Source organism: Hibiscus syriacus, unplaced genomic scaffold (assembly GCF_006381635.1).
Source record: "Hibiscus syriacus cultivar Baekdansim isolate YM2019G1 unplaced genomic scaffold, ASM638163v2 tig00110503_pilon, whole genome shotgun sequence".
NCBI lineage: Eukaryota > Viridiplantae > Streptophyta > Magnoliopsida > Malvales > Malvaceae > Hibiscus > Hibiscus syriacus.
The window spans coordinates 5,740,123-5,755,742 of NW_024062764.1; the positions used below are offsets into that span (position 1 = coordinate 5,740,123).

Sequence of the window (15,620 nt, forward strand, 5' to 3'; positions counted from 1 at the left end):
AATCATAGAGTCTCAAACGGCTATCATATTTCAGACAACAAATTAACATCCAACTCAAACTATTGTTATTTTTTAATTGAAAATGACGAGTTTAAAATATAATGAATAGTCGAGTGATTATTTATAACTTTTACTAGTTGAGGGACTCAATAAAGCAACATCCTCTATAGTTGGAGGACCATTTTGTAACTTTTAATAGTCAGAATTCAACAAATCAATAACTTATAATCGGGGATCATTTGTGTACTTTACCCTAAAAAGAAATTTCTGTATAGTAGACGTATTTGATTGTAATTAGACCAAGGAGGGGACAATTAATGGAATAGCACGGGTGTATCTTATTTACTGGGTTTTTTTTTTCTTCAAAATTAAGTTGTAAGGTTTTCGAATTGAAAAAAATTAAGGCGCTTAAGGTGAGGCGGATGTCAAACACAAGCATCGGTCCGACGACCGCGATTCGGGGTTCAAGCGGCGGCGCAAACACGACGGCGGTGGCAGCTGAAGCTTCAGCAGGAGCGGCGATGAGTATGAGAGGACCAAGCCCGCCAACAACAGCGGCGGTGATCTACCCAGTAGCCTCCTCCGGAAGAGGTTTCCTTCCGACGATCCTTCCTTATCAATCTCATTCGCATCCCTCTGGCAACCCCAGGCCGCCTCCGCCTCCGCCTCCGCTTCCCCATCCTACTAACTTCCATCCTCCGCTTAAGGGCCTCCCCCCTTCTCTCCATCCGAAGGTTCTTTTTATTTTCCCTCCTTTTTGAAACGTTTAAGATTCTGGGTTTGCAAATTTGAATCCCTAGTTTTCTATAAGTTCTAAGTTGGAGTTGTAATACTTGTTTTAGGTTGCTTCATCGCCGTTTTCAGCTTCTGAAACTAAAGGACATAAAGGTGCCAGGTAATATCTCTCATATTAAAAAAATGCACATCTCTTGTCAATCTTCAAGCCTTGGGGAGCTTGATTCGGTTAGGACTAAATTCGAATTGATTTGACTCGAATTTTCAACGAGGAGTAAAATTCTAGCTAGCTTGACGAGCAATGAGTTTTTGTAACGAGAACAAAGCGAGTAAAATTTTATTGCATTTGTCGACTATCAAATGGAGTCGAACAATTTTTTATTCAAGTCGAGTACATCTCAACTCGTGACCGACCAGCTCAATAATCACCCATATTTATTCCCCATCTAACTTCTCCTCTGCTTTCTCTAGGGAGAGAACCAAAGATCTTGTCACTGTTAGGGACCGAAAGGTGACCTATCACATCTCATTTTCATTTTCGTTTCATTATGTCTCTATGCTAATTGCTTTTGAATTCTATTTGCTTGCAGGTCAGAATAACAGATGGGACTTCCATTTATTCTCTTTGCCGTTCATGTTTAAGAAATGGGTTTCCAGACGAAACTCAGGTTTGCATTACTTTTTTTTTTTCTGTTCTGTGAATACATTTAAAACTTAGAACAGTTTTTCCCTACAAGAACATATTTATCTTGATAAAAATGTCATCTCAGCAAGTTTTAGGCATTTAGTAGTGTTTTATTAATTATTTACCTTTTTGGTATTTGTGCATTTGTAGTTTGGATTTTAAGGTATTTGAACAAAGGAATTCTCATGTACCTAATTGGCGCAAGTATTCGATTGAGTCGAGTAAAAAATTTTTGAGTTAATTGAGTTGACGAGTCCTATTTAATAATTTAAATTTTATTTGAAACTTTTTGAATCAAATCTAATTTATGAAGTTTGCCAAGGAGACGAATGGATGACCTAGTTGCTTCATGGTTTCATTCCTTCTATTATGCCTTGTAATATTAGTTTTGTGAGCAGCCCCAATACGGAGATATTTTCAAGTCTCTTCCTCAGCCTTTACCTTTACCTTTACCAGTCACGGATGATTTACCAAAGGACATTGAAGATAGAGAAGAACCAGTAGAGGAGGATAAAAAGGAGGTTAGTTTCTTTTTGTTGGTTTTCACTTTTCATATCCCAACTTTTGTTCACTTTTATTATGTTTCTCAACTCTGATAATGGTCTTGTTAGCCATACTGTCATAAAATGATGTTATGAAGATTTATGGAGTTGTGTGTGTTGCATTGCATTCATGTGTAGTGCAGAGAGAGGGAAAGAGCTTGTGGTGTCTTGTGCAATGGTTTCTAGTTTAGCGGTGTTGGCTTACAAATATAGGAGTTGACATCAATTTCAGACAGCTGCCTCCGGATGAGTATAAAATATAATAGGTTAATATAAGGCTAAAAAGGTAGAAATCAGTTGTAATAAAAAAACTTACCAAGAGCGTAACCTTTTAGAGTAAACTGGGTAACATTTTTAGTTGAAACTGAAAATATTACATTCTTATGTAAATTGCATAACTATTCCGGTTGTAACCTAAAAAGTTCCGTAATTATTACCAATTGTGTATCTTTTTAAAGTAGACAAGTAACATTTTAGGTTAAATCCCGTCGCAATGTAATATTCTCGATTGTAACCAAAATTATTACAAATTGTATAACCTTTTAAGTTGGACATTGTAAAGTTTTAGGTTAAAATCCGCCGCAAATTAGCCGTAGGTTAGGCCACGACACAATAGAACTACCCGCTGCCTCCATGCTAAAATGCTAGTCTAGTCATAAAATGTTTTGGGACAGATTTTTGAACTTGTGCATCTCAGTGACAGAGAGAACCTAATAATGTATGTTGCAATGTTAACTAGTCTAAGACCTTGAGCTGAGAAATATGCGAGTGTGCATACGATTATACGAGCTTAAATGTATTTCAAGAATAATTGTCTTTATCCAAACCTACGGTATCTGTTTGATAACTCGATTCATGATCATGATTAACGTCCTGGATGTGAATCCTTGACCATATAAATTGAGATAAGTATGAAGTTAGCCAATTTTTGGATCCTGGTTAGATTTTCTCTTACATGTGACAAGCTTGTAAGGATATATGCTATGTTTTGTTAGATTGGATCGATCATCATGTCAACATCACAGCTTTTTCTGTGTATGTTTTTTACTCCATTGATTTAACTTTTTGTGTATTTCTTATATGAGACTGGTTTTACATCTAAAGATGATCGATCATTCTGTTTTCTTCTAATTTTAGTTTTTACTGTCTTTTTGGTTTATCTAAGTTAATCTGGTTGGTTGAATATCATATTTATATGCACTTAAGTGTTGTTACTGTTAATCAAAGATCAACTCCTGGATCTTTTGCTTATATCTGATATTAAGGGTAGTTGTATCTTGATCAGAATTATTGTTGTAGTTCTTGAATGGAAAAATGGCAAAAAAATGCCTCTAACGTTTGTTTAAATAGTCATTTTGTCCCCTATTCTTTTATTTGGAATATTTTGGCCCCAACATTTCATTTTAGGGCAAAAAAGTTCATAATGTTTGACTAAAGGTCCCTATTTTTGATTGTTTATTGACTTGCGATTTTCATTCACGGAGGGGTCTTTTTGCCTCAAAATAAAATGTTGGGGGTGAAAATACTTCAAAAAGAAAGGGGGAAGGGGTCAAAGTGACTATTTAGTCAAACGTTAGGGGCATTTTTTTTATCATTATGCCTTCTTGAAACCAGAATAAGCAATTTGATTTGTGTTTTTCCTTTCTTGGAATGAGCTGATCTCTGTTTCCTGGTTTTAGGATGAGCAATCAGTTGAGAATTTATCGTCGCAAGATCTGTTGAAAAGGCATATTAATCGTGCGAAAAAAGTTAGATCAAGGTAACTTCAATTTCTTTGCAATTTGGTCCGATTCTCGTGAAATTTACTGGCCGTAATCATTTTACAATGGTGTCTGATATTCCAAACATCAATATGCAATTGTTTATTGTTCTGTCTTGTGATAGCTCTATATAAGAGCATATGATCCATGCTTTTTACCATTATAATTTATGTTATAGCACATTTTATATCTGTGGGAAGTTATAGAAGCACCGTGTGCTCTTATTTCGTGTCGATCGAGCTTCTGTCATCTTTTTAAATGCAACGAATATGAAATAGGATTTCGGGACAATGCGTATAGTAGGAGGGCTTCTCGTCGTACTTTAAGGGAAATATTCTTAGTCCATGGTCCTGTTATGAGAGTCTTTATTCCCAAACAAACAAGAAATCCAAAATACAAATTTTCCACCTTTGCTTGTCATTTTAAGAGTGATGCAAGTTTGAAGAGGGCTGTCGATGTTTTGAACGGTTTTCTGATTGATGGAATGAAGATCTCAGTTAGTCCTGTCAGATATAAGGAGGGGCGTCCAAGTTTAGGGGGGATGCATATTTCTTCAAACAAGGTTTCTAACTAGAATAATGTAGAATCCTCAAAATCAAGAGAAGCAGGAAACTTCAACAGAAGAAGAAGGGACGACAGAACTTATAGGGATGCTTTGATGTCAAACGGGAATACAATGGGGAACAAAGAAATATTTTCCAAGGATCTTCAAAGGAGGAATGTCAAGAAAAATATTTTGGAAATGCATATTCCATCAGAAAGCTCTAACTGGGTTAAGAGGTCTTTAACAGGGATTATCAAACACTCTTTTCAGGCTGAGTTTATTCAGAATGCCTTAATTAAAGAAGGCTATGATGTCCAAATTGCTAGATGTGGTTATGTATGGAACTCTTGCGTTATAGTTTTTAAATCTCATAAGGAGATGTATGATTTATGGAGTAACAAGGAAGAGGTTACAAAATAATGGTTTGATTTAGTGGAACCATTACTGAATGATGAGGGAGTTCCAATGGCTTTTTGCATGGTGGAATTAATAGGGGTTCCTCTGTTATGCTGGAATGAACCATTCTTTGAGAAGATAGCAGGTAGATGGGGCACAGTGGTGGATATTCATGATGTTACAAGGAAAAGAGAAGACCTTACAATGGCTAGAATTTTATTAAGGGTGGCAAGCCCCTTTGATGTTCCAGATGTGATCACTCTCGGATCTTATGGAAGATCATTCAAAGTATCAAGATTGGTTCGGCAAGTGAATATTCAAGCTCATTCTTCAATAATTTTTCGGTGGAAGGTTCCGATGGGGCATTTTTTTGAGGAGATTTTGTCTGAGGAGGATGAAGACAGGCTGTTGTCAGATCGTGGGGAAGGTGAAGCATGTGCAACATGCAAAAATTGTCTTTCAGTGGATAATTGGATTGACCAGGGAGTTTTTCGTGTTTCTGGAGGAGTTGGTGAAGACAGATAGCTATTAAGACTTTCCTTAGATAGGAAAGGTATTAATTGTGGACTGCCAGAAAGTCAGAATGTTGGGAGTTTAAAAGCTGGTGAGATTGCAGGTTTGGGGATTAGAAGTCAAAATTATTCGGCTGATGGATCACAGGCCCATTCTGAAGATTCTGAGCAGTATGGGTCAAAAGGTTTTACGGGTTTTATTTCTGGGCCAACATTTATAATTAATAAGTTTGGGGAATTGGTTCAAAACCTTAACTTATCATACAATAATAGTAAAATGTTAAATGTTTTGGAGAAGAGCCCAATTGCATAACAGTCGGTTAATGCATAAATAGTGGCCGAAGAAGAAGTCTTAAGGTTGGTTGAACTGGTTACAACTAATTCAGGAATCAATTCAAGGGGGAGACAATTACATCGATCAAGAAGACAGTTCACAACAGAGAGTGATGTGCGAGAAACTAAAAGTTTGAGCAGTTGCAAAAGAGTCTATAGAAAGGTCGAGGGAAAGAAGATATTGGTATGGGGATTTGTTGAAGCTCTCGCCTGAAGCAAATGAAGTCACAGTTAGTCAGAGAAAGTTTGATGGAGATTCCAGTACTAAAAAACAACATCGTTTATCAGCAGAGTTCATTGCTGATGAGAGTAATCTTCCTTACATTGACAGTGGTATAGGGGTTGGGAGTGAAGATAGGGAGATTGAAGGTTATTTTTCAGAAGGTGATTGCTTAAGATCCAAATCTGATTTGCTAATTAGAAGAACTAGAAGGAATCTGTTACGGGAAGCACTTGAACAAGTGAGCATTGATACAACCTCCTCCTCAGTCTTCTCGGTTTTAATGGAAGAAGCTCTAGTAACTTGGGAGGTTAGCAAGCTTTTGGGAGTGTCTTTTAAGGAAGGGAAAGAAGCCTTTTTGGTGAAAATTATAGCTCTAGAGAAAGGTTTGATTGGGGTTAATCAAGGTATTATTGGTTGAGGGTTTTAGTTTGTACCTGTTCCTTTAATGAAGATGACAAAGTTAGTAATATGTTCATGGAATGTTAGGGGTTTGGGGAAAATAAAAAAAGAGGGTTGTTCAGAATTTAGTTACTAGCATAAATCCTACTTTTCTTTGGCTGCAAGAAACCAAGACTGAGAAATTTCAGAGGGTTTTTTTTAGAAGTGGGATTAATAATTTAAAAGGATTTTTAGAATCTCCTTTAATTGGATCAGCAGGGGTTTATTGTGTTGTTGGGAAGATAATATTTTTGAGCTGGAGAGTCAGTTTATTAGCATGTGATTTATAGCAATATTTGGTAAATTTAGGAATAATAATTTCAGTTGTGGTTTCATCAATGTTTACGGTCCAGCAGTGGAGGAGGAGAAACCTGTTTTTTTTTTAAGAATAAGCATCTATCTAAGTGGGCAGAATTATCTCGTTTGTGTGGGAGGGGATTTCAATGTTTATTTACAAGAAGATGAGAAGATGGGCAGAGGTCAAAATAAGAGTTCAATGGAGATCTTTAATGAGTTTATTCTTCAAACGGGTCTAATTGATCTTCCTATGAATGGGGGTAGGTTTACTTGGTGTAATAACCAAGAGAATCCCACTTTTGTAAGATTAGATCGGTTTTTTGTTGATAGTCAATTTTTGTCTTTGTATCCGGATATTATTCAGTCTCTTCTACCAAGGTCGCTGTCAGATCATAACGTTATAATTCTTGTGAATAAAGGTGTGGACTGGGGGCAAAAACCGTTCAGACTTTTCAACTACTTGATGGATGAGGGTTTTCAGGATCTGGTTATTTCTTCTCTCCAGAATTGTAAGAAAAATCTAAAGAAGGCAGGTTTGTTTAGTTTACTAAGGAGTACAAAACATGCAATAAAAAAGTGGGTTGGAAATAGATATCAGAACCCAGGAGCCTTGATTTCTGAGTTAGAGAAGAAAATTTCGAAGTTAGAGGTTGATATTCAACAGAAGCAAGGTGCTATTGATAGTGAGGTATTAGCAGAGTTGAATAATCATAGAGCAAAATTGTGGAAACTTCACAAGATTCAAGAGCAGATTTGGTTTCAGTACTCAAGATCGAAATGGATTAAAGATGGGGATCATAATACTATATACTTTCATACGTGTGCTACGGCTAGAAAGAAGAGGAATGCTCTGATTGCCCTAAACTTTAGAGGAGAAACAGTAGAAGAACCGACTGCAATTAAGGCCATAATCAATGATTATTTCTTCAAAATTTATAATGAACGATCCACTTTAGAAATCAATGACTTAAAACTGGATTTTTCCAGAATTACTTTGGATCAAAGTCAGTTCTTAGAGAAGGAATTTTCTGAGGAGGAAGTTTGGGATACTGTGAAGTCTTGTGGTAGCAACAAAGCTCCGGGCCTTGATGGCTTTAATCTGAGATTTTTCAAGAGGTTTTGGCAGGTCCTTAAGGAAGATATTATGAAATTCTTCCATAATTTCCACTTGGGGAAGGAATGGGAACATGGAATAAATCATACATTTATCACTCTTATTCCAAAGATCTCAAACGCTGGTGGCCTAGATGATTTTAGACCTATAAGCTTAGTTGGTGGTTTATACAAGATCTTTTCTAAATGTCTGTTGAGGAAACTTAGGAGCTGTATCTTAGATTTAATCAGTTCATTTCAATTCGCTTTTATTCCCGGTCGATAAATTTTGGATTGTTCCCTTATAGCTAATGAAGGGATTGACTTTTGGAGGAATAATGGTTTAAAGGGATGTGTTTTTAAAGTTGATTTCAAGAAGGCATATGATACAATTGACTATCCTATCTTGTTCAAAGTAATGAAGGAAATGGGCTTTGGTTCTAAATGGATAGGTTGGATTTCGAAGTGTATCACGATAGCAACTATTTCAGTCTTGGTGAATGGGGTTACAACCGAGGAATTTCCAATGGCTAAGGGTCTTTGTCAAGGTTGCTCCTTGTCTCCCTTGTTGTTCAATATAGTCGGGGAAATTCTGAATTTATTGATACTTAAGGTAGTTTCAGAGGGGCTATTTTCGGGTTTGGTAAATAGAAATGAGGAGGGGGATTTTAATTTATCGAATCTTCAATTTGCTGATGATCTTATAATTTTTTGTGGTGCGTTGAAGAAGCAGATTTTAAATGTGAAGAGGGTGCTTCGAGTGTTTAAGTTATGTCTGGTCTTCAGTTGAATTTGAAGAAGTGTAAATTGTTTGGGGTTAATTCGAACGAAGAGGAAATTAATGATTGGGCAGCTGCGATTGGATGTTTAGTGGGTAATTTTCCTTCAGAATATTTAGGACTCCCTCTTGGTCCACACGGAAACTCCAACATTCTGTGGGATCCAGTGGTTCAGAGCTTCAATAAGAGGCTAGCGGACTAGAAATGATCATCTGTTTCTATGACAGTCAAGCTGGTTTTAATTAAATCAGTCCTATGTTCACTTCTTACATATTATTTGTCAATGTTCAGGGTTCCAGCTTCGGTCGATAAGTCCCTTAATTCTATTATGTCAAATTTCTTATGGGATGGAGGAGATGGAAAAAAAGATTCATTGGGTTAGTTGGTCCGATGTTTGTAAACCGGAGATCGAAGGAGGTTTGGGAGTTCCTAATTTAAATATGATGAATAGAGCACTTTTGGAGAAATGGGCTTGGAGGTTTGCTACTGAGAGGAATGCGGTTTGGAGGGAAATGCTTTGTATTAAATACAAAATGGACTCATCCTTAATGCATTTTGACAGTTATATTTCTCCTAAATATTCTTGGATATGAAGATCTATGGTGAACAATCATTTTAAAGCAGATTCTATTGGCTCTATAATCAGAAGCAAATATAACTATAAAATTGTTAATGGGAGGAATATTCGGTTTTGGCAAGATATTTGGGCATTGGATCATCCTTTAATGGTCATTTTCCCTAGACTATTCTCTATCGCAGTGAACAAAACTGGAAAATTATTCCAGTTTGGGGAATATAGCTCGTGGGGATGGTTTTGGAATGTTCAGTTGAGAAGGGAGTTGAATGACTGGGAATTTGAGCAAATGAACAAATTTGATGGCTGTTATTTCCGATTTTTCTATTTCTGCTGATGGGCTGTTGTGGAAGGGTTCTGGAGACGGGGTTTTCTCTGTTAAATCATGTGTTAATATATCTTATTCGGGTATTTCGGATTTGGAGGAAGCTTATTTTTGGAAAACTATTGTTTGGAGGGGCTTGTTGCCTCCAAGGGTGGAGACTTTTCTTTGGCAAGTGATTTTAAAGAAGCTGGCAGTGAAGGCAGTACTGGTTAAAAGAGGTGTTAAGGGCATAAATGATACTTTATGTCCTTTTTGTAAGCTATTAGAAGAGTTTCCATCTCATTTATTCTTTTCTTGTTCGTTTGTTTGGTCAATTTGGACTAAATTCATGAGCTACTGGAATTTTCAGTCTGTTTTTCATGAAGATGCTAAAAGTTTTCTCCTAGCATGGGTTGATTTGAAACCAACTCTCTAATATGGTCACTTATTCCTGGAGTGGTTCTATGGACAATATGAAAACTAGGAATTCTATTGTGTTCGAAGGAGGGAAGCTAGATCGAGCTGAAATTTTCTTTCTAGTAAGGTTCAGGCTTGCTTCATGGTTTTTAGCTAAGAAAAATATGGTTTCTATCTCCAAGGATGTTCTTATTGTTGATCCCTCCTTACGAGATTCTTACTCGTCCCATTCTAATATGATTTCAACTAAGATTCCTTGGTCCCCTCCTCCAAACGGCTTTATTAAACTTAATGTGGATGCTGCTATTACTAGTGATTGGAAGAGGAGTGGTTTAAGTGGTGTTCTAAAAGACATGTCTGGTTCGATCCTTGGCTCTTTCAAAGAGGCTGTTGGTCCGGGGTCTCCAGCTTTGATGGAATTGAAAGCTATCCTAAAGGGTTTAGATTTTTTTGAATCTATTCGTCATAGATTTAAAGACCGCTTGATTATTGAGAGTGATAGTAGGGTGGCAGTTGACTGGATTAAGGATGTTGTTTTATGTACTGTAGTTTATGTTCAAATTGCTAAAGACATTATTCAAAAGCTTAGAGATCGTGAAGGTCTTATTAGATGTGTTAATAGGACAACTAATATAGAGGCGGACGCCCTAGCTAAGGCTGGCATTGGTTGATCATTATGTTCTGTTAAGGGATGTTTCTTTTTAGTTTTCTATCTCCTTAAGGGAGTTTAGGTCTTGTATTCCTATGTAATTATTTGATGTTAATGAAATCCTAGGGCACTCTTTTCCTCCTTCCGCTGATTAAAGAACTGTCTTCAAGTTCCATTAATCATGAAGGGGGTTTTTAATGAGGCCTACTATTCTTATAAAAAAAATCATGTACGTGACTGATGACCGATGATTGTTGTTGTCATAGGTTACAACAAGAACGATTAAATCAAATTGTGAGGTACAAAACAAGGCTTGCACTCCTGCTACCTCCCCTTGTAGAACAGTTCCGAAGTGATGGTGCTGTGGATGTGGGAAACTGATGCCGAAGATTAGCATCGGAAGAAACCGATGACATATCGGGGCCTCTCGAATTCCTGATGTGTTGCACTTATCACGTGTAGATGCTGTTTTTATAATAGTGTAGGAAGGAACTACTAGAGTGTAGGTGATGGAATTGGAGGCAGTGAAGCAAGTGTTGTGTTTAGTGTAGTGATTTGGATGTAGAGCTTATTTGTTACTGTGGTATTATCAGGAGAAGGAAAGATAAAAGCCTTTTAAGTATGGGTTAATTACGTTAAGCATCCTCAAAATATTTTAAATTGGTTTAAAGTTTCAATATATTTTAATTAAATCTTCAAAGTATCAATATTGTATGAATGATGTCTTTAAGGTAGTCTAGATTTTAGATTGAATTTAATCATATGATTTAAAAATATTATAACAACAAATTCCAACCTTGTACCTACCCCAGTTTAAAAATATTTATAGTGGCCCAAAACGTGATCTGAAATGTTAATTGAAAACAAAAGTAGCTACAGAGGGAGGATTTCACAAAATTAAGGAATCCCCAATCTCCCATTGACCCTATCTCCTTTGTTTATACAAGTGTTACTCAGCTTAAGACAAATTATATCCAAATGTTATAAAAAAAACCCAAATGATTGAGTGCTTATCTTTCGTGAGTAATCTATCCAAAATAATCATTCAAGCATTGATCGAGTGCTTAGAAATGTGAGAAGGAAACCAAATGAGCTTGTGTCATCTCACTTTAGCCCTAGTCCCTTATCCTATTTCAAACCCTACTACTCTTGACTAACGACCAATTCACATTTATCACCAAGACAAAACGATAAGGTGACAAAGGGTCACTTTGCCTTAACCCCTCTCACCCTTGAAGAAACCAACCAAACTACCGTTGAAAGAGATCGAGAACCTTAAAGTGATAGTGTAAGCCTCAATCCAGCCCCTGAAACAAGCTGGTACACCCACGACATCAAGAACATTCAACGGGAACTTCCAACTGACACAGTCAAAGACCTTTTGGGAAGCTATTTTAATGGCACATCTCGAAGAGAGGGTTCTTCTAGCATACCCTTTGACTAACTCCTGGGCTAGCAAGGTATTGTCTACAATGCTCCTTCCTTTGAAGAAGACAGATTAACTTGAGAAAACCATGCCTGGAAAATAGACAGTGAACCTACTAACCAAGATCCTGGTAATCGTTTTATAAAACACCGAACAACAGGGATGGAAGTCCATTACCAAGGAAGCATTAGGGGCTTTGGGAATGCGTATAATTGACGTAGCATTAAACACAGACAACATGAAAGAAGTCTGAAAGAAAAATCTCAGAACCACAAGAAAATGAACCTTCATACCATCCCCAACAGCTTTTAAAGAACAAACGGTGAACCCAAAACTTATTAATTTTATATCAATAAACTAAAACAATTTCTTCTAAACTTAATTCGATCCAATCAAACTTAAGAAAATGATCTGACTTATAATCCAATTTATTTATTTTATATATATAATAACTTCATACTATAGAATCAAAATTTATTGAATATATATATTTTATTATCATTCCTATTTTGTCTATTATATAAATAATTTAAAATATAATAAATAAAAACTGATCATTTTAATTTTTTTTATTAACATTGTATGTTTTTAAGATATTAAATTCAAAATTATATATATAATAATTTATTATATTTTATGTCATATATAAATTATTATTTAATGTCTAAATTGATAATTAGATTAATAGAAAGATTTGATTTATGCAAAAATTTTAGTGAATTAATTTAAAATCTGAATAATAATTCGCATGCAATTAGTGAATTAACTAATGAAACAAAAGGCGAATAAAAAAGGAGAAATATTTATTATCCAAATTCACAATATATACAGATTTGAATATCCGAATTCGATTCTGATTTATAAAATCATAAAAAAAAAAGTTGTTTCAAAGTAAGAATTGACGTGGGTGGGTTAGATCGGTTTTCGATTCATTTGATCTAATCCCAAAATTACATATCATTTCACTCAATGTGAATCTAATCTGAAAACTATATACTTGCCATTCCATTTGAATTCGATATATTCTTTTGAGATAAATTTCGAACTCGTCTTAAAATAATATATTTATAAAAGTATTATTTTTTTTAATAAAAATAAAAAAAATAATTAAAAATAATATAAAAAAGAGTATTATTATAATTATTTTAAATATATAATATAAAATTATATTTTTTATGGAGTTGGATAGAATATTTTTTACACTAAACTTGACTCCCATTCGACCCGACACCGATCTGAACTCAATTTTTTTTTATTTTATAAAATCCGTCTCGTTTATGACGAATTGGTCTGAACCGGTCGGATTCGAGTCCCTTCGACCCGACACCGATCTGAACTCAATTTTTTTTTATTTTATAAAATCCGTCTCGTTTATGACGAATTGGTCTGAACCGGTCGGATTCGAGTCCCTGTCTCCAAGTTACGGATCGAATCACGCAACGCAATTGAAAGTGAAGAGATTGAGATTTGCGATCGGTTATCGGTTAGATTCAGATATTTAGCTAAACCAAAAAAAATGGCAGCCGAAGAAGGCAATACATCAGATCCCCAGTTTTTCCACCTCCTTTCCAGTTTACTCCATCAGGTATTCTCCGATATTTCAATCAATTTCTCCTCCCAATTCCCTCTCCATTCTTAGGTTCGGTTCGGAACGGATCCAAATTCACTTGATTCATCATCTAGGTTTTACTAGAAATCCTTTTCTTTTCGATTTAATGTAATCTTTTTGCATTTTCCCCCCTTTATATTATTACAATTGAATTTTTGATTGGTTAATTTAAATTTGTTCTTGCTTTGTGATTCATATGTTCATATGTATAGGTAGAAGCATTGACGAATCAGGAAGAAGTCGAATTGCGATCGAAAATCGAAGCTCTTGGATTGGAGGTTACAAAAGTTCCTTCCAAGTCTACACACAGCCTTGATGAGGTATATTTTCTGACCTGAATCCAAAACTACTATCTAGATGTGTTAAACCTTTGGTTAAAACCGAATTCCCCGACCGAACTGGAGATTTTCGATTAATCATTTGGCGGTCAGCTAACTATCGAACTTCGGTCTAGTGATCGGAAGAGATTTGTTAGGAAGTTCAATTTTTGGTTAATTCGGTTTGGTCTAGTGATATGTAACATGTCCAATACTATACTGTTTATTCATAGTTTACGTATATATACGATTATTTGCGTTTATATTTTGGAATGTTTTGTTTTTTTGAGATGAGATACAAAATTATGCATTGAAGTAAAACTCGGTTAAACGAAACCTATCGAATCAGCTGAAGTTTAATGTGGTTTGGGTAATTAATTCACCCAAAAGATCAGTTTGGTTGACCGGATTTCGATTAGGTTATTATCTGAACCGACCGTATAAACACTTCATCTACTCTCCATCTTCTTCCGCGCATTCGTTTCATTTAAGCCGGGAAATTTCTCACTTGTGTCTACTCAATGTTGTGTATATATATTGTGGATATCAGCTGGAAATCGCGAGAGAGTTGGACAAATTATCGGCTAAATTGGATGGTGTGGATGAGATGATATCCTCCGCCATGGCTGCAGACCCGCAGGTGCAGTCCCTCTTGAGTGGCACCGCCGATGTATGGATGCCGATCATTACTGCCAATGCTGATGAGCGACACAATTTGGCTGCATCGATCAGTGCCGCTAATAACCCTCTCGTCGACGACAAACCCGACAACAACAACTGATCATTTCACCGGTCAGTCACCATATCATACTAAATTATGGTACTAATTTCTTTCTTTCTGTTTGATAGATGTTTGGGGAGGGAGGATATGTTACATGCCTTATATATTCATTTCATCATCTGCCTGGATTAATCATTTTGTGTGTGTCTACGATCCGATATTTAGTAGTTGTATTTAAGTTTTGACTATTTCGAACTCGAGTTAGGTCCGATCATTTTAGATCGGATCTCAAATGATGGAAAATTCTCTCTTTAACTATTTTCTTATTTATAAGACTTGAAGTTTCCTTGTGTCATCGGGCATTCGCCGGTAGTTTCGAGATTAATATCGATATTTGAGCAGCAAATCTAATAAATCTAGTCCTTGGTCTATTGATTTTTTTTCTGGAGAATTCGAGTTATTTATTGGAAGAATGCTAGTCAAAATGGAGTTATTTATTGGAAGAGTGCTAGTCAAAATGGAGAATTTTCGGCTTCACTTGTATTTTACGTTGTCATGATATTATTAGTCATATGTGATGCATCGATAAATAATGGGGTAAATTTACGTTTACTATCTAAATTATCAGGTTTGATCTGTTTTAATACTTAAATTTTTAATTTTTTAAAAAATCATACCTGAAGTTTAGTTTTTGTTTCATTTTAGTATCGGTCGTTAAAAATTTTAGTTTTTGTTTCATTTTAGTACTCCCGTTTAAAATTTAACGTTAAATTTTGAAAAAAAAATGAAAGTTTAGGTACTAAATGTGTTAAGTTTTTAACGATTGGGTAATAAAATGAAATGAAAAATAAATGTTAGGTAAGATTTTGAAAAAACTAAAAGTTTAGGTACTAAAATTGATCAAAATTGATAGTTTAAATATTAAATGCAAGTTTATCGTAAATAATTTTAAAATAAAAAATTATTTTAAAAATAAAAATATTAATGTGAAGGACGCATGCATGGTTATCTTGCATCTTGCCATGTCAAGATGGTTAAGGAAATGTTGTAGGTTAAATTTGATTTTCTTAAAGGTTAAGAGTTATAATTAGTTAAAAATTAGAATAAGGGTCAAATTGATAAAAAAAAATCAATAAATATCAAGGGTGAGGTTTATAATTATGCCTTTTTTTTAGCTAAATTACGAGAGGATGATGTGACAAAGAGGGGAAGTGGCGTTGGAGAGCATGGATCTATTCAACTTGAAAGTTATATACCTTTCACCTAA

The 15,620-nt window shown here is 35.3% G+C and overlaps 2 protein-coding genes across 2 annotated transcripts; both read left to right on the forward strand.

The window, feature by feature from the left end:
* Positions 1–364: 364 nt before the first annotated feature.
* On the forward strand, positions 365–10,920 carry LOC120129698 (protein enabled homolog). Its single transcript, XM_039147140.1, has 7 exons — positions 365–734; positions 843–895; positions 1,207–1,246; positions 1,326–1,403; positions 1,819–1,941; positions 3,642–3,721; positions 10,547–10,920. Exons 1-7 carry the CDS (start codon positions 423–425, stop codon positions 10,659–10,661), a joined length of 801 nt encoding a protein of 266 aa, XP_039003071.1. The 5' UTR covers positions 365–422; the 3' UTR covers positions 10,662–10,920.
* Positions 10,921–13,173: 2,253 nt separating this feature from the next.
* On the forward strand, positions 13,174–14,688 carry LOC120129532. The gene is made up of 3 exons (XM_039146998.1): positions 13,174–13,291; positions 13,528–13,635; positions 14,183–14,688. The coding sequence occupies exons 1-3, from the start codon at positions 13,223–13,225 to the stop codon at positions 14,411–14,413; spliced, it is 408 nt and encodes a 135-aa protein (XP_039002929.1). The 5' UTR covers positions 13,174–13,222; the 3' UTR covers positions 14,414–14,688.
* The last annotated feature ends 932 nt before the right edge of the window (positions 14,689–15,620 follow it).

Bases quoted from the DNA above. Each gene is read 5' to 3' on its own strand.
- LOC120129698 (XM_039147140.1), top strand. From the start codon at position 423: ATGTCAAACACAAGCATCGGTCCGACGACCGCGATTCGGGGTTCAAGC. The intron at 896-1,206 runs GTAATATCTCTC...TGCTTTCTCTAG, and splicing joins AAAGGACATAAAGGTGCCAG to GGAGAGAACCAAAGATCTTG. The intron at 1,247-1,325 runs GTGACCTATCAC...ATTTGCTTGCAG, and splicing joins TCACTGTTAGGGACCGAAAG to GTCAGAATAACAGATGGGAC.
- LOC120129532 (XM_039146998.1), top strand. From the start codon at position 13,223: ATGGCAGCCGAAGAAGGCAATACATCAGATCCCCAGTTTTTCCACCTC. The intron at 13,292-13,527 runs GTATTCTCCGAT...TCATATGTATAG, and splicing joins TTTCCAGTTTACTCCATCAG to GTAGAAGCATTGACGAATCA. The intron at 13,636-14,182 runs GTATATTTTCTG...TGTGGATATCAG, and splicing joins CTACACACAGCCTTGATGAG to CTGGAAATCGCGAGAGAGTT.